This window comes from Lissotriton helveticus, chromosome 11 (genome assembly GCF_964261635.1).
Source record: "Lissotriton helveticus chromosome 11, aLisHel1.1, whole genome shotgun sequence".
Lineage (NCBI taxonomy): Eukaryota > Metazoa > Chordata > Amphibia > Caudata > Salamandridae > Lissotriton > Lissotriton helveticus.
Window position 1 is genome coordinate 56,992,901 of NC_136072.1, and position 19,041 is coordinate 57,011,941.

General features: G+C 44.5%; 1 protein-coding gene across 2 annotated transcripts in view; it reads left to right on the forward strand.

The window, feature by feature from the left end:
* The first annotated feature begins 1,143 nt into the window (after window positions 1-1,143).
* LOC144790978 (cytochrome P450 2J4-like) overlaps window positions 1,144-19,041 on the forward strand; it is a 287,604-nt gene continuing 269,706 nt past the window's right edge. Inside the window, exon 1 of one of the 2 annotated variants that reach the window (XM_078665598.1) lies at window positions 1,144-1,502. In XM_078665598.1, the coding sequence (XP_078521724.1) occupies window positions 1,332-1,502 (171 nt within the window). In that variant the 5' untranslated portion in view covers window positions 1,144-1,331. The remainder of the gene's footprint in view (window positions 1,503-19,041) is intronic. The other variant, XM_078665597.1, reaches the window with a different exon arrangement.

The window sequence follows — 19,041 nt, forward strand, 5'->3', positions numbered from 1 at the left end:
AAAGAAGCATATATAATTTTGAAATTCAATAGCGCAACAGCAGGTTTAAATAATATGACAGAGCTGCCAAGAATATAAACACTACAATACCCAGAATGCAATGGTTTGGTGCACATAAACTCACAAGTCCAGATGAACTAATGTGGCACCAAAAACCACAATTCCCATGTATCTAAGTTAGAAGCCATTTTTTAAGATGTCGCCACTTGGAAATGCCAGAGCCTTACTTGAAAGAATGAGATGAGAGTGAGTGAGCACACGTACAATAAATTAATCCGCTTGTCCCGCTGCCCTGTTTTCGGATTAGCAGTATTTAAATTGAAAGTGATGCCTGAATGCCGTTTTACTCATGCACGAATAAGGAAACAATTAGTGAACCTCGGACCGGTTTTGGTGAAACCTACTCCTAACTTTTTAGCTCAGTTTGATTAACGTAATTGTCCATTAATACATACGTAAAAATATGCACTTATTTTATTAGGGTTAGTATTTATATTTTAGCGATAGACATACTAGGTAACCTGCTTCAACAATGCCAGAAAATGAATGGTCAAATTGATGTCACTGCGTCCGATGTTACGTCATACACGTGCCTCACTCGCAAGTTCATATTCTGCCCGGGGGGCCAGACAAATCCTACAACAGACCCTGGGAACAGCTCTGTGCATAGAATCTCGAGACATCGTGTACAGAAAGAGAATACAATTGGTGTCATGTTATTTTCCACGGCCACGTGCGTGTGAGCGGCTTAATTCGCCGACTCGGAAAGTACTCGAGAACTTTCGATTGACTTTTACTGGACCGGGAGTTTTCATGAAGGGAGGACAATTAATGCCAAAGCCGCTGGGCAACAACTAGATTGTCAGCCAGACAAAAGCATATCACCTCCCAAAATAAAGAGCTCTCAATGACACGCGGTAATTACATCCGGGCTGCAATTCTTAGTAAACGTGCGTGCCAGCGTGCCAAGGAAAAGTGCACGGGAGGCACATAGGTCGAGATGAAAGTACTGTGCACGGTTTAATGTACACAGCTTTTCTGGCTGATTTACATACAGCCGGCTCTCATAGGCTGCCCTGGAGGAGGATGGACTGAAAGGGCGACAAAGAGCCACTGGAGTGATTTGAGGAGAGGGAGGGGTGAGGTGGGGCGACCAGAACTTTCAGGAGTCATCACAGGACAGGTGAGCCGGAGGTTCAGAGAAATGAGATAGTGAGGGGAGGAAAAAGGACGAGGAAGAAATTGACGCTACAAAGAAGAAACAGCAGAGAGGTGGAATAGAAGGGAAAGATCAGTCTGTTTTGTTCACCAGGTGAAAGCAGGTGTGCACCATGCTGTCCCTCAGCGCAGTGTTACTGGCTCTGGTGGTGGCTGTAATCACAGCACAGTATTTCAAGCTTCAGTGGTCGAGGAGACTGTACCCTCCTGGACCGACCCCGCTCCCCATCATCGGCAACCTGTGGACCCTGGGATTTGAGCTTCGCCATGAGACCCTCATGAAGGTAAGACCAGCTGGGAATGGCAGGCCAGGGGTACTGGTAAATGTAAATCCGTATTTGTAAAACGCAAATTACTCACCCTTTCGGGTCTCAAGGCGCTGGAAATTAAGTGAGCTATTGCCCAGAGCAGAGGCGGCCTTAGGCATGTGCAAGCTGTGCACCTACACAGGGCCACCAAACCCCAGGGGCCACCAAGCCAATATATATCCTTAATATAATCATCCTCTGAGGATGAATACATATTTGTGTGGCGGCCCCTGGCTCTGTTCCACTTCCAAACACCCTGACCCCCCCTCTTCACTGGCCTCCACGCCTGCGTTCCTCTGGGGGCCCCCTACCCACGGTCCCTGCCCAGGGCCGTCATGAGCTTAGAGCCGCCCTGCCCAGAGTCAAATGGCGCTGAGCTGAGCTGCAGCCGGAGCCGGGGATCGAATAGTGAACCCTGTGCTCCGAAGTCAGCTGCCCTGGCCGCTGCGCCACACCTCTCCACTCTGGTGATGCCAGGGTGGACCTCTAGAGTCAGGGAGACAGCACAGCACTGGGAGGACACAGCAGTATCACGGTGACTGCAGGCAGGTGGTTGTGTATCAGTACAACAGGTGAGTGTGTTTCTGCTGTCCTTTAGGAAAGCAATCAAGACCCATCTCTTTCCCCTACACTAAGCCTTTCGGATGTTGTCTTGCGGAGCTCCTTCTTTGTCAGTTGTTTATGTGCTGCCAGAAGCGCCGGGACGCCCCTTTGCTGGGGCAGCTAAGCGCTATATAAGTCAATATAACATAACATAACATATTTCATGGTCTGAACTGCAACACTGGTGGTGATGTCAGAGTGCTGCGGCAAGCCTCTTCCATTAGCAGCCGACATCTCTTCATCTCTTCACTCTTTCTATATGAGTCTGAATGCAGGCAGGCACGGGGACTCTGTAAAAGAGGAAACTACAACAGCCCTCTAGTGAACATCTCACTTGTGAAGGAGTTGCATCATGACCAGGCTGGGCAGTGGCAGCATCACTTGGGTCTTGGACAGGCTGCTTAGGTTCAATGAGCAGGTCTACAGGGCAGTACAAGCACCTGCTGAGGCTTTGCAGCTCTTACACGATTCGGCTGTCCCAGCAGTCCTTGAATCCAAATTAGCATGTGACTTATAGTGCAAACACCAGTTCCCATAATTCACTTGTAGTGTAAGTACCATGAAGGATTTCCGGTAATACTAGCACAGAGGTGAGAAAGGGAGCGGGAGGGGAATTGTCTCCTCGGGCACTTTCTGGAGAAACTGTGTTTTCAAACTGATTGACACAGGCAACCTATTGAGCTATGACTGGATATATATATATATATATATATATATATATACACTAGTAGCCCGTTCCGACGTTGTCCGGGGAACAAAAGTAATGTGTGAAATGTTAGTAATAGTGAAATAAAACTTATTTCAATATTTGCCTGTACACAACGTTTTTGGTTTCATTCGAATGTGGACGTAGAATAAATTGGTTTTGCACATTTCCAGACCTAGAGAGAGCAACATATAACTGCCCATGAGTGAAGCAGTCTTCTCGTAAGTCAATGCCTATAACTTTGTATGTTTGGCCTTGAGATTTGATAATAGTAGAAGCAAAAGCAATGTTAATAGGGAACTGCAAGCGTTTAAATTGAAATGGTAGATCATTCGGGATCATGGTTATGCGTGGAATGTGAGCTAAGTGTCCTGCGGTAGGCCCAGAGAGAATAGTTGCATTAATGACATACGGTAAAAGACTTATAACTTGTAGTCGTGTACCATTGCATAGATCAGGCAGATGTAGGTTCCGTAATAACATGATGGGAATCCCAACTTTAATTTGTAGTAAATGAGGTGGAAGTCCGGATGGGTTAAGTGAGTTTAGGAATTCTTGAGGATAATGCACGACGTCTTGAGTTTCTAATACTGTATCAATGGATTTATACACTTTTGTGTCTCCTGGTATTTGTAGTAGTATGTGTTCAATGATATGGTTGACACTTGAGTTTCTGGGTGCAACTATAGCTCTTTCACAAATCCACCGGAAGTCTTTTGTAAGAATATGCTCAATGTCCGGGTATGCATGTTGTATGAGTTCCTGTAAGGTAGAGACCGGCGTACCTAAGTTGTCAATATTAATATTACCATTACTGTTAGGTACCTCACCATTACCAAGTTGGAGTAGAAGATCAGCAAAGTGACTATCTCCACCTCCCAAATGTGTCCTCATGTTAGTGCGTAATGTGAGAGTTTCTACACAGTCCCTGAGGTGTGATGCTTTGAAGCATGCTTTTAGTATGTCCGCACATGTTCCTCTTGGAACAACAGGAAGAGTTTGTCTGAAGTCACCAGCAAAGACAAAAGATACGCCACCCATTATGGTATTCACATTTCGAATGAGAGTTCTGTTGACGGCGTCTATATGTCATAGTACATTCGTCCCACATGATAAGAGAGACCCTTTGAAGGAGTGTTCCTAACGGTCCGTTTTTCCGTAATGAGCACGTTGATTCTTTTTCAAGAGAAACATTTAAAGGCAGTTTAAAAGTTGAATGTGCAGTTTTTCCACCAGTTAGCAAACTAGCAGCTATTCCCGAAGATGCAACCGCAAGAGCCAATAGTCCTAAAGAGCATTTTTTAGCTAGTATGAGGTTTATTAAGTAAGTTTTCCCTGTTCCTCCAGGCGCGTCTAAGAAGAATATTTTCCCATGTTTACTTTCAACACTAAGAACAATGGTGTTGTATGTGACAGTTTGATCAGGAACTAAGTTTGGTAAATGTTGTGCAACGTATTCATGGACGTTGTTATTTGAATGTAGTAGTTCTGTCTGTTTGTCTGTGGTAGGTATAGTTCTATAACTTTCTGGCAGTTTGAAATCTATTAAAGATTTTTCCCATAGTACATACAGTAAGTCTTCTATTGCTATGAGTCCTTAGTTAAAGATGTCATTAGTGAATGGTATTGAGTCATCATGTGTTTGTTGTCGTTTACTGTGTAGTATATCTTCATTCACATAAATGTTCTTTGTATTCCTCCCATAAAGACATAGGATCAGAAGGGTTACAAAACAACAGAATAGTAACAAACAATTGACGTAGTTGAGCTGGGCAATCTGAAAGTGCAGCATCACCTAATGTATGTTTCCAATGTTGGTCGTCTTCAATGAGTCCAAGTGTTTTACATGCAGCCTGGTAGATAGGCATGAATTGTCCCTGAACGGTTAAAAGACTGTCAAAGCATGTAGGTCCCCGAACATGTTGTAAAAGAAAGCGTAAATGGAAGCACTCGGATTGGTTTGGGTGAATAGTGTACATTCTCCCAAGAGCTGAGTCCTTTTTGACACCAGGGTGGCCTAATACGTTAATGCCACGTTTCCTCCGTGTAAATGTAGATTTATCCCAGGTATAGTATTGTGGAACCTCTTGGTATAGCAAAGTTTTTGCAAAATTGTCGGTGGCACACAATTTGAAGAAGGCAGTAAGTGTTGTGGGTGCAGGATTTTGCGCTACGTTTGTCATGTTATTTTGATTAAAATATACTCTTTGTCCATTTGGTAGATGTACAGCTAGATGTGTGACCGCCGGATGTCTTTCATGAATGTGAAACTCTAGAATGCGCCAAACAGCCTCAGAATTACTAATATACCTGCCATTGAGATATGTTTCAATTTAATTTTGTTTGTTTTTGATAGTAGCAGGTGCTTGATCAGAGCCTTTGTTCATATATTTGCAAATATATTTGATAGCTTTAACTGATTGGCAGTATTCAATATTATTGTGAGCATTAAACGTGCAACACAGTACAGGCGAATATGGAACCACCCACTGATTATCAACAGTAATTTCCTGTCCTCTAACAGTCATTGTGATTGTATGTCCGCCATGTTCTTGGCTCCTTCGACGGTAAATGGGATAACCATTAACACCAGTTTCCGTTTCATTAGTGAGAGGGCGTGGGTATTTCTTAGTACAAATACCATTTTTCATACATGGTGAAAGAACGTTGTGTTCACCACATGGGCCATGCAACATGTTTTTCTTAACAATCATAAATAGTTGTTGATCGCTGACAGGATCTGGCAGCTCAGCGGATATAATGAGATCCACCTCGTCTGCTTGTATTTTAGGTTCGTGCAACAATAGGATGTGCACGTGTGGCAGTCCTCTCTTTTGCCATTCAATGGTAAATATGTAAGCTTTGGCATATCCAAAGATATGTTTTTGTGTTAGTATTTTCATTAGTGCTTTAACTTTTAAATTGAATACACGTGCAACGATGTCATGTCTCTCGCACGATCTTTGTTTGGTAAATAATTGATTTTTAATTTCTGGCCACTCTGGATTGCATGTGAAAGTGATGAACAAATCAGGTCTCCCATACGGCCTGACGTATGTCATTGCATCTTGTGTGTTTTCGTGCATGTACCTTGGCGAGCAAGTGAAGGTAGCAGGTAAAATGACATGTTGTCCAATATCTGAAGCTTGAACGTGCTGATCTTGATTGAGTGCATCTTTTAAATTGATGTAGTTTTCTGAACGTAGTTGTGTTTGATTGCAGCGTATGAAGTTGTGCCTTTTGGTGATCATTTTTGCCATCATATCCACAATATATTGATTAAAAAGATTTCTGAACCAATGTAAGGTATTGAAAGTTGTGGATCTAACCATAAGAGTATAGGCATAGTACTGCATGCATGTAACAGTTTTGTTCTTAGCGCTGTTAGCTTGTGGTATGTTTTGACAATAACCATCTTCCTCTCTAGGGAATAGAATGGGGTATTGTAAGGGATCTTATGATCTATGCAATTCTGAGACTTTACGTAATATTCCTTCTCGGGTATGCAAGACAATGTTGCGTGGGCCCTTGTTTTCATTCACTAAAAGAACAGCAACCTCATCAGTTGTTGGTGCATTATATCTCTCCGGATGTGTATTTGGAGGGCGTTGATCAGCGTGGATGATAATTTTGAAATCTTCATCATGTGAGTTTATTTCATAGTTGTACTTAAGTGACTGAATGTAGGCATTATGAGTGTGCAATGTGTCTTGCAGTTGTTCAATAAGGTGTCTGTTTAAGTTTGGGATCATGTGCGAGCGTGCATCTACTTGTTGCATTTGAGAAAGGAAATATATTTGTAGAAACTGTGTAGACTTTCCTTCTTCTGGAAGCATGCTGCCAATTAAGTGGTATAACTGTCCATGTATTTTAAAAGTAGGCATGAAATGGCCTTCCTTGACTTCATTAGCACCAAAGGATGTCATTTGGAATAGAGTATTATAACGGTGTGTGTTTGTTAAGAAATGATTAGAAAGTGGGTGAGTGCCATCAAGTAGTTGTTTAATGATAAGAGGTGGCTCTTGTATGTTATTGATAATGATCTCTCCTGATGAGTAGCAAAGACCTTTAGGTTCCGCCTTCCATTTCAGTGCGTAGCACTTGCTACAGAGTCTGTCCATGTTGCCAATTATAACATGTGCATTGTTGATGTAGTCAATAAGTGGGTTGTAGTTGAATGCTGATCTGAGGCCGTGTACAGTGTGTGGATGTTGTAGTAAAGGGAGTTGTGTAACTTGTGTTTGAGATGTTATTGGTGTTATTTGTAAAGTATGAGGTATGTCGTCATTGTTTTGGACCGCCGTATGATGGTAAATGTGAGGTAAGCGTGTTATAATAATGTTCTTATTGTGTATATTAGTGGATGTTGTTAGTGGATATATTATATTAGTTATATATTATATTAGTTATTGGATATATTATATTAGTGGCCACTGATGAATAGGCTGTGAAACCTCTGAAGTAGATGGAGCACCGATGTTTGTTAACTGTTCGTGATCATGTAGCTGTGTTTGTCATATGCGCTTATTCCTTTGTGCCCGTGTTTTATATGTTGCCCTTGAAAGTTGTGTCTTCCTCTTCACCATTTTAACAAAGTTAGTGTAAATGATGAAAAAGGTGTAATGATAGTGCAGGTAACATGAATTGTGTCCTGCAGTGGTGTAGTTGTGATTGAATGTTGATGTTGTGCACCTTTTTTGAATAGGCGATGTGTGATTTGGATATGGTATGAAAGTGTAATCAAAGAGTACAATGTAGCAAATGTAGTACTGTGCCTGTTAGCAGTAGAGTACAGTATGCTGAAGGTGTCTCCTTTACAAAAGCATTATGTTTCTTAAAAATATTGCCCCTTAATTATTCTTTTTTATGTTTGTCAGCAGGGCAAAGTGTGATTTGCAGAGTATAGTTAATGGTACTTTAGATTTCAAATTGTTAAATTACCTGCAGAAGGCAGTATTGTGAGTGTTTAATTACCTGCAGAAGGCAGTATTGTGAGTGTTTATCATAGAGTTATTGGGTAAAGCAAATACAACTGTGTGAATGACAATGCACGCTTAGTTAGTATACTGCACTTCTCAGTGTGAAGGTGAAACTCGAGATTTTTGAATAGGCATGTGTTTTTTGATGAGAGCCCCCTGTGCGAAAGAGCGATGTATTTAAAAGTCTGAAAGTGTGCTTGAATTCCTGCTGATATTATTTGTAGTGTTGGCCCCTAGGTATCTTGAAAAATTTGTGAGTATAATTAATGGTCCTGAAACCGTTTAAATTTGGATTGTCAAGTTTATGTATTGTGGCAACAGAAGTTTGCGATTGAGAAAAGCACCATGAAGTACCATACAGCAGCTGGTATTGGGAAACTGCAATTTGATTTAGTCAAATCGCGATGTCTCTTTTGATGTTAGCCCCCTGTGAGAACGTTTGATGTAGGCCAAAGTGTGAAACTGTGTTTGTGCTGCAATTACACTGATCACTTCGAGTAGGCTTCTGTCCTGAATCATGAAATAATGGGCGCACTTAGTACAGCAATGATTGTACTTTTAGAAGCAAGTTTTAGGCTTGTGGCGACAGAACTGTGCGATTACGGAAAGAGCCGTCAATTAGCATACATCACGTCTCTTTCGGCAAGTTCAATGAGCCTTATTGAAATTAGCATGGTTTTCTTTCAATGGCAGCCCCCTGTGCGAACGTTTGATGTAGTGCAAAGTGTGAAAGTCTGTCCGCTTTGGTGCAGCAATTTGAGTGAGCCCTCCGAGAACGCCTTTGTCCCTATGACTGAAATAATGGCCAGAGTGCGTAAAGCAATCCTTGTGCTATTTGTTATAGAAATCTTGTTAATAAGAATGCGATTGAGATAGTAGCATCATAAGTCAGTGTCTCGTTTCCTTTGTGTAGCCCTCTTTTTGTAACGTGCGTGTTGGACCAATCCGTAAATGTTTAGCAGATTTCTCGCGGCAAGTAGTGTGATACTTTTACTTAATGTAGCGTCATTGGTTGTTTGTGCAAGGCGCGCCCCTTTGCTGTGCTCTGAGCCGACTGACCATGAACGCGTCGTGAAGTGGGCTGTGACGTATGGTATTGAAAGCTGCGCCCCTTTATCCGCGCAACTTGGTTTGTGAGAATGTGTTTCTCCTTCACTTTCAAAGAATGATGCCCAAAAAGTATTGTTGCGCGTAAAGTGAAAAACATGTTCGTGCCAATTGAAGTTTTTTTCAAGGTCCGATGTATTGTTGTCAATTCCGCGCCCCTATATTCGTGCCCCTTTCTTAAAGCTTGGCCCTTGTGCTTACGTAAGGTGTCTTGTTTGTGTAAGCCACGCCCCTTTGTTTATGTCCGCTCCGAACCCTGTGATAAGGCGTAGTTTCAGAAAGGCATGAATGTATCGCGGAATGTGTTAGCGATCTTCTGCCTGAAGTGAGTACCCATGTAAGTCAGAGCCCATGTCACAGAGTGAACTTGTAATGTTTTTAGCCATGCTCCTATGACAATCTTTCCGCCGACATGTTTACTTACACATGGCCACGCTCCTCAGTAACAGGCAAAAAACGCTGCTGATGTCACCACCGGCACCTGTGATATCGCTTACTTGTATAAAGGCTGCAAGTTTCTGTCTTCCTGAACTCGCTGTGTTTTCTGTGTGCCTGAAGCTCGCAGCCCCTGTAAGCAAGTGAAGTTGGATGCATTTTGGGACATGTCCCTCTGCCAATGTTGACGCCCACAGGTTTAGTTTGACACGCCCATGCTACTCCCTAACAGCAGAACAACACCCACAAGGAACTACTTTGCCCTTTGTAATGTATATGGTGGACAAATGTATAGCCTATGTCCATCTCCTGGAACTCCCCTTTACAACGCTGTATTGGGTGTTGTGATTGGTGGTGTACTTCTGGAGTTTACCCGCCTCAAAGGTTCCCAGTTCTCTCTTTATAATAGTAGTATAGATATATATAATGAAGCCTTGCTTTTAAACGTGACTATTTTTTCATTGGTAATACGTACACTTGGACTATGCCTTGAAGTGATGTTGTTGACACGATTACACAAGACAAATATGAACATTGCATTACACAGAGTGTAATTACACAGCAAGTGCATTATGGGAACCGATGTTTGCACTATAAGTCACATGCTAATTTGGATTTAAGGCCTCCAGTGCTATGCAGTACAATTTGGCTCACCTGTGATCAAGGATATACATATATATATACATGTTACCCAGTGGCGGTTGCCTATGGGTAGTTACACAGGGGTGTGGAAATTTTTTAATAATCTACATGGCCAAGGGACAAAATGCCACTGAGATCTACATGTCCTGTAAAATCCACTTGTCCCACCTACTCCATAAATCAATTACAAGGGCTGACAGAGAAACAACTGTGTCAATGTTTATGGGAAAATATGTACTTTTCCCACTGCTCGCCATATACGCAGGATGATATCACAGTCCTCTTTATGCGAGGGCAGAATTCATGGTGGATGAATTTGCTCAAGGAACCAGCAGCCTCTCCTATAATATTTAGACCAGGAACCTGCAACCCCACCTTTAAACTAGGTTCAAGAACCAATACGCTCTCGGACTTACACTGGGCTCAGAAAACAGCACCTGCGTGATCAGCTCAGAAAACAGCACCCCCAGGCCCTTCAACTCCTAAGCTGAGGATATGCACGAGTGCCTCCCTAATTTTGTCCCACGAGCCACAGCCCTCTAGAGCACACCCAGGAGTTTTCAGCCACTTCTAGAGCACGCACAGGAGTCTCCAGTCTATCGACAAGGCCCAGGAGTCTCAAACCCTGCAGCAAAGTTGAGCCTTTGCTCCCTAAACCAGACACAGAAGCCAGCATCAGCACCCAACCTCCCTCCCAAACCAGGCCACAAGTCAGTACCCCATTCACACCCAAATAACTACAAGCCACCATACCTACAGTCAACCAAGACCAATGAGCCAGTTTCGCCAGCCCTCTAAAACAGGTTGATCTGCCATTGTTATTACTCCTCTAAAACACAAGGTCAAGAAGCAAGCTACCCCCGAAACATGGCCCAGGAGCAAGAATCTGCTCTAAACTTGTCACAGAGGGAGCGATGAGCATAAATAATTTACAGCAGGGCAGTCTGCACAGTGCACAGGTCCACAGATGAGAAAGCAGGCAAGCATACTGGACAGAGAACTCACCGTTGATCATAGAAAAGAGCTGAAGTCCACTACTCCAGCGCACAGGTGGCTGGAGCCGAAAAGATAACTTCTGCAGGAGGGAAAAGCAGCCAAGAGCATAAACTGCCTACTTGCACACAGTCTGAAGAATATACACATTACAACCATGATGGGAATTAGTTCTCAATCTAGCGACTTTGGAAGGATTAAAAGCATAAACCACATATCAACTCCCCCTTATTTGTATGTGTTGTCCCTCTTGACATCACTGTAATTCCACATTAAAAAAAGCTGAAAACTTTCAAGACTCCAACAGCATTCCCCAAACGCAGAATTCACCCTTTATAGGGGGGGGGGGGGGGGCAACAACTTACTTAAATTTCACAACTGAAACTACATGGGATATCACAAGCAACGGGTGAAAATTAAGGTGAATGAGTATAGAGAGCTGGAGAACAGAGCCCATCCAATGCACCAAGGAGCCACTGTTGTACGTTCACAGAGAGAAAAAGTAACAGACGAAAAGAGCACACAGCTAACTTCCATAGACCTAGAAACGGATGCATACAAGGACTTTAGAGACAGTTAAAAGCGGACGACCAACAATCTGCGCAAAGGAGAAAAGTTTTAGAGATATGAGGTAGGGGGCAGGCCACCTCCCTGCACCCAGAAGTGGGTATATGCAGCACGCACAGAGCAGGTGGAACCCTTCTCTCTGCACCCATCCAGATCAGAGGGATCAATGGGACAGACACAGAGTGGAACGCGGGACCCTTGTGACCCTGCACTAAGGTGAATGTGATGTGTACAGAGAGGCAAGGGGGAGGGGACCATTTCCCTGAGCCCTAGAGAGGGGTAGTATATGAGGTGTGTACAGAGAGTAGGGGAAGACTTACCATCTCCACCCACAATACAGGGGCATTAAGGGGCCCATCCTGCTGAATCAGGGATACACAGGTTAGAGAAAGACACACAAAGACTGTACATCACTGAGGGTCTAATCATTTTAAGCATGATTACATTATGTACTGGGAAGAACAGATCCAACAAGCCCTTGCACGAATTGCAGAAGAGGAGAGGCAGACTGGGAAGCATCTTTCAAAAAGCGAATCATTCTGCTGTGGGCCGTTTAAAAAAGTTAGTGCTAGGGAAGGCCCCTGTTATGGCTGGGTTTATAGCACAGTCTTTGAAACTGAGGGAGGTAACTGGCACCAGAGACGGGTTTCAGGTAGGGGCTGGAGTTGGTTCTTTGGTTAGGGCTGGTAAAAGGGAACAGTCGTTAAACGGGGGAGAGGTCAATCCCCAGAGGATAAAGGGAGATCGCAAGACTGGGGTGCGAGTGGAGGGTCATGGAAGGCGGGTCGGTGCCAAGTGAAGATGTTCTGTGAAAAGAGGTGCGGCCTATGCCCCCACTGCCACAGCCTCATGACATACTGGAGGTTTAGGGTGATCCTAGCACTGGTGGTGTATCTGCTCCACAGCTGCATCCCTGGAAGTCCCTTAACTGCAGCCTATTCTCTCTGCTCAGTGGCAGTGCCTGAGCGGCTGCCTCGGTGTCTCTGTTGACTTACACACTCTTCCTGCACGGGGCAATGTAGGTCTGAGACTGGCCTGATTCACCATAGCACAGTAAGTAACTGTATGTGTTATAATCTGACACTGTACAACCAGCACTCTATGCCCTATCGCGCTCTGCCAAAAAGGAATTTGCTAATTAACACACACACGCAACCACCGCATCCCCCTCTCATCACTCCCCCCCCCCCCCCCCCTTCTCCCCTCCCCCACGCGCAGAGGCTGAATACACTGAAGCACTATATTTAGGGCTTAAAAATAAATATTTGAATATTTCTACCAGGTAACTCCGTGTAACCAGCACTGCTCGAGTCACTTTCAGTAACTGCACAATGTATTCCAGGAGCTGTGTGTAGTGCTGACCGGTCCGGATTAGCTGGTCCAACTGAACAAAGCAACAGTGCTGATTATTAAAAAAAAAAGTCCAGGGCAGGCACGTGTGTGAGAGAGGGAGGGCGGAGAAGGCAGCCCGGCAGGGTGAAGCTGCAGCATAAGGGAGTCTGGAGGGCTCACAGGCGCTTTCCAAATTAATGTAATTTGAGCAACCTGCTGAACTCAAGAACCATGGTTTGCTGGGAACTGTATACTAGGTGTTTGGACCGTTCGTTCCATGCTTCGCTTCCCCCCCCCCCCACACCCCCCCCCCCTCCCACAGCAACTTTACTTGATTGATGATCCTGTTCCAACAGGAAAAAAATAAAGTTTTCACAAAAACAGAACCCTTCAGATAGAGCAGTGCAACAGCAGTTTCTGTTAAAGACACCTTGCAAAACGACATTAGCAAGCGGCCTCGAAGATAAACACCAGACAGCTTCTGTCCTCTAGGCAGCCTCAGGACTGGTCCTCCTCTCTCGGGGGCCTGTCTCTGAGACCCCTACCCAGCTACTGTCTTTTAGTGTTCTGGGGGCTTGTGTCTGCTGCCTCCCAGGCCCCTCTCCCAAGCCTGGTCTATGTCTCCAGCACCGCTCCCCTCTTGGGGTTCCGTGCCCGTCCATCTGCTCCTGCACACACTGGCCTCTACCTGCCAGCAGTCGCAGAGACAGTGCAGTTCGCTGTCCAAATCTGTGTCAGCCCCGCAGCTCGACTTCTGGGGCAGCGGCATCGTGCTTCCAGATCACAGAGCCAGGGAGCTGGAGGCCAGAGACCCGTCTTTAGTAATTTACCGCTATATGTATCAACAAACCATTTTGCATTTCCTAAATAGCGAATTTTAAGGAATCGCTATTTAGGAAATGCAAAACGGTATGTATGTACAAAATCGCTTTCCAATAGCGATTCCTTAGCATTCCTTAATTTGAGATTAGCAAATTGTCAATCGCAAATTACCCCTTCATTTACATGGGCCAGGAGGCCCATAGGAATGAAAGTGCAATTTGCAATTAGCAATTTGCTGATCGCAAATTAGGGATTTTTCCAAGGGTGCAGGGGTGTCTCAAGAACACCCTGCTGCACCCCTGAAAAAGACATTTGGGGGCATATGGCGCACATACATGCCCTAAGGGCATGTATGGGCGTCATATGGCACCTTTGGTTTTTTTCAAAAAAGCTTTTTGATAAGAATTCGCAAATTACCACCAACTAGAAGTTGGTGGTAATTTGCTAATCCTTAATGGCATTTTTGGCATATTATTTGTTTGATACATTGCATTTAAGGAATCGCAAAATTTGCAATTCCTTAAGTGCAATCGCAAAATAAGGATTAGCAAATTTTGCTATTCCTTATTTTGCATCAAACTTGTTTGATACATTCCATTTGTCTAATTAGCATTCGCAAAGGCCGAAATTCGCAGAATTTCGGCCTTTGCGAATGCTAAATAGCTTGATACATATAGCGGTTAATGTCTTCTTGTCCATGGGACAAAATAGACATTAAATCTTCTTGTCCATTATAAAAATCTACATGGTTCGGGCGTCGGGCGATATGATTCCCCCACCCCTGACTTAGTTACAGTTAAGATTGTGCTTCCATAGGAAAAGCCTTTTTGTGTTTGCTAATATCTTTGGCACCGTTTAATGAATCCCCACTAAAGTATCTAAAAATGTGCTACTTTCTAATTAGTTTGTGCATTGAAAGTTTCAGGTTGATACGCCCAGCTGAGGTTGAGAAAAAGGAGCGGTCCCAAAATGTGTTTTCCTCATTCATTTTTCTATAAGAACTTTAGACACAGCTACAACCCAAACCACTGAAGGGATTTACTCCAAATTTGTCAGAAAGCTAGATATTGGTCCAGAAGGAGTATTTTTTGTGATTTAGTGTAATGTAACTGACCATGTCATGAGTGATGTAATATGTGAGATCATAAGCAGTGCATTACAGGGGTGTGAGTTATAGTAGCCCTGTAACTATGCTGAATTGCTATGGTTTTGTGCGTGTGAATTTCTAAGAGTTTTTTAAATTCTATTTCCTTATTATAACATCCTTGTAACCTTTGGTTTGTTCACTGTATCTCTACATTTTTAATGTTATTTCCTAACTATAAAGTTCCTGTAACCTATTGTTTTTAGTGAATTTCTATGTTTTAAAAAAATATATTTCCTAATTATAACCTATAACATAAGGATGGGTGTGTGAGTGGCTGTATGAGTGAGTGAGTTGTTCTGTGAATGTTGTGTCGCTCTATGAGTGGGTGTGTGGGTCTGTGAGTGGGTGTGTGAGTGAGTCTGTGAGTGGGTGAATTAATGTTTGTGTGGGTGTGTGGGAGTCTGTGTGGGTATGTGAGTGGGTGCGTATGTGTGGAAGTGGGTCTGTGAGTGTCTGTGTGTGTGTCTATGAGCGGAGGTGTAAGTGTCTGTATGGGCCTATGAAAGGGTAAGTGTTCATTAGGGTGTGTGAGTGGGAGTCTGAGTGCCTGTGTGTATCATTGTGTATGGGTCTGTGAATATGTGTGTGGGTCTGTGAATATGTGTGTGAGTGTGTGTGTAAGTGGGTCAGCGAGTGGCTTTGTGAGTGTTCGTGTGGGTCTGAGAGTGAGTGTGTAAGTATTTGTATGGGTCTGTGGGTTGCTGTATGGGTCTGTGAGTGGATGTGTGTTAGTGAGTCCCTGGTTAGGTGTGTGAGTGCCTGTGAATCAGCACGGGAGTACCTGGGTGGGTCTGTGAGTGTATGTGTTTGTAAGTGGGTGTGTGAGTGTCTGTGTGGGCCTTTGAGTGTCTCTGTGGGGCTGTGAGTAGGTGTGTGAGTGAGTCTGTGAGTGGGCAAATGCATGTCTGTGTGGTTCTGCAAGTGTCTGTGTGGGTATGTGAGTTGGTGTGTGAATGTGGAAGTGTGTCTGTGAGTGTCTATGTATGTCTGTGAGCAGAGTGTGGGTCTGTGAATGGATGTGGAAGTGTCCCTTTGAGTCTGTGAGGGGGTATCTGGGTATTTGTGTGAGCCTGTGAGTGGGTCTGTGAATGTGTGAGTGGGTCTGTGAGTGGGTGTGTGAGTATGTAAGTGGGTCTGGGAGTGGCTGTGGGCATGTCTGTGTGGGTCTGTGAGTGGGTGTGTGAGTATCTGTGTGGGTCTACAAGTGGCTGTGTGAGTATCTTTGTGGTCTGCGACTCGGCGTGTAAGTGTTTGTATGGGTCTGTGAGTTGTTGTGTGGGTCTGTGAATGGATGTGTGTTAGTGAGTCCCTGGTTAGGTGTGTGCATGTCTGAGTGGGTGTGTGAGTGTCTGTGTGAGTGTTTGAGGGGGTCTGTGAGTGGTTGTGAGTGGGAATGTGAGAGGGTGTGTAAGTGTGTGAAGGAGTCTATGAGTGGATGTGTGAGTGTCTGTGAGTGGCTTATGTGATGTGTGAGTTTAAAACAAAATTGCAGTGGGATTCTCAGATCCATTGCAACGTCACATGGGTCCATGCTGAGCACCAATCGCGGTCCATGGATCCTCGCACATTGAAAAAAATGTTTTAAGGCAATATCGTGACCTTGGGGTCAGGGTACCTCTATTCTGCCCTCTAATCAATATGCAGTCAAATTTTCAGGCCCCTGGGACAGTGCCCCGATACATAAAATGGCACCCACCACTTTCCAGTCAGGTTGCAGTCAGCTAATCAACACTGCTGTTAGCACGTGGGTTTGTGGAGTGCTGCGATGGCTCCACGTCACTAGATATATATTTGAAAAAAAAATTCTACAACTTTTAAACTGATTTACATCAAATCCCTAAAAGGGCTCTTTATTGACCAATAACTATCTTTCTTGCAGATTGGGTGTAAATCTGTTCAGCAGTTCAGGCTGTAGTTGTGTTTAAAAATGGCAGATAGACCTAGATTTGGGAAAATGTGTTTCAGGACCCCCCTACATCTCATCCCACTCTTAACAAATCACTCAAAAACTACTTTCCAAACAGCAGCTCAAGTGAGTGGCAAAATAGTTTTGAAAATATTCGTCAAACTGAGCTAAAGTTAATAGCAGAACAAATAATGGTTTGTAAATGGGAAAAGTTTGTCCTGACTATAGCTACCTACTGGCGACCCCCAGTAGGTAACATATATATATGTATATGTGTCTATATGTCTATATGTGGTTATATGTATGTGTATATATATATATATATATATATATATATATATATATATATATCTATATCTATATCTATATCTATCTATCTATCTATCTCTCTCATATATATATATATATATATATATATTATATATATATATATATATATATATATATATATATATATATATATATATCTCACAGCTCCCACAACACCAGCCTGCCGCACTCTCGAGCGGGTGCTCGCATAACTGGGGTGTACCCGTCTATGTAGTCAGCTCACAACATCCACAGGTTCACACTCTGTATAAGGATTGCAGCACTCGTGGGGGTGGTTTACTATTAGTTTTTATTCGTAAACCTCACAGCATAGCAAAGACGCGTTTCGGCATCGGCCTTCGTACTGACGCTCTCAGCTGCGGTCGCTCCCCAAGCTCCCTGCTCCATTCCTGACATCGTTTGGGCTCCCTGCTCTTCTGCTGGTTTCGTCTGAGCTGCGCTCTTTGCCCTGTTCAGAGAAGTGTTTCATCTGCTGGCTATTGCGTAGAATCGCGCTATTTTGCGATAAGCTTGCAATACTGTTGTGTTAATTATACTTTCAGCGCTCGCTGTGTTGCCCTAATTCACATGTGCTTTGCTTGTATTGTGCCTTAATTATTTGTAAAGCCTGTTAGAAAGATCGTAGAAGCTGCTTCACTTTGGCTTTGTGCCCCAGCCTCTCTGTAGTTTCGTTTTTGTTGATACGGCCATCTTGTTGTTTATTGTGCCTGGGAGACCGTCCCCTACACCTCGCACCCGCCTCCCAGCTGACCCTCCCTCGCCCCTCCCCCTCCACTATCCATATATGACAGATGCATTTGCGCGCAGCGTTCACGCGCAGCGGTCGCGCCGAAGGTGCGCCAAAGGTAAGCCCGTCTACGCCCGTCCGCGCCTGGACCGCGCCCAGCGCCAGACCCCTTGGCCCCCGCAAATCGCCCTCCTCTCGCATAACGTATGACGCCGCCACCCTCATAGCCCTTAACCCCGAACGCACACCACAATGCTACGAAGCTGCCCCGGGACGTACCCATGGTCGCTTCGCCTGCCACTCCTGCAAATTTACCAGCATCAAGTCCCATACCATATCCACTAACCCCAAACATAGTTCCGACTCAAACCACCTGAAGTGCATCCTGCTGAACACCCGCTCGGTCCACAGACACGCCACCGAACTCTGGGACCTACTCGACAATGCTTCACCGGACGTCGCCTTCCTTACAGAAACCTGGATGAACGCATCATCAACACCCGACATCGCCCTAGCCATCCCGGACAATTACAAGATCACCCGAAAAGACCGCCCCAATCAAACTGGAGGAGGCATCGCCGTCGTCCATAAGAACACCATCAAAATCACGACCAGCTCCGACGATAACCTTGCAACCGCCGAACACCTTTACTTCCAGATCCACACCGACCCTAGGACCACACTCCGAGGCACCCTCATCTACAGGCCTCCAGGAACCCGTAAACAATTCAGCGAAGACATCACTGACTTCATCAGTCCACATGCCCTCGCCTCCGAGAACTACATTCTACTAGGAGATCTCAACTTCCACCTGGAAAAGAAAAACGACAGCAACACCACCACCCTCCTTGACAACCTGGTCAATCTCAGCCTCAAACAAATTGTTAACACCCCCACCCATGTAGCCGGACATACGCTCAACCCAATCTTCACCTCCAGCAAACACATATCCTTCGATCGCACCACAGCTCTCCATTGGACGGACCACAGTTGTGTTCACTTCAGCTACAAAACCACCTCGACCCACAACCCCCCTCAACCTATTCCCAGAAGAAACTGGAACAAAATCACCTCCGACCAACTCCTCACATCGCTCAACCAAAACCCACCCGCCCTCTCATCGGACCCAAACCAAGCCGCCATCAAATTCAAACAATGGATCACTCACAGCGCTGACGAATTAGCACCCTTGAAAAACCATCACACCAAAACAAGACAG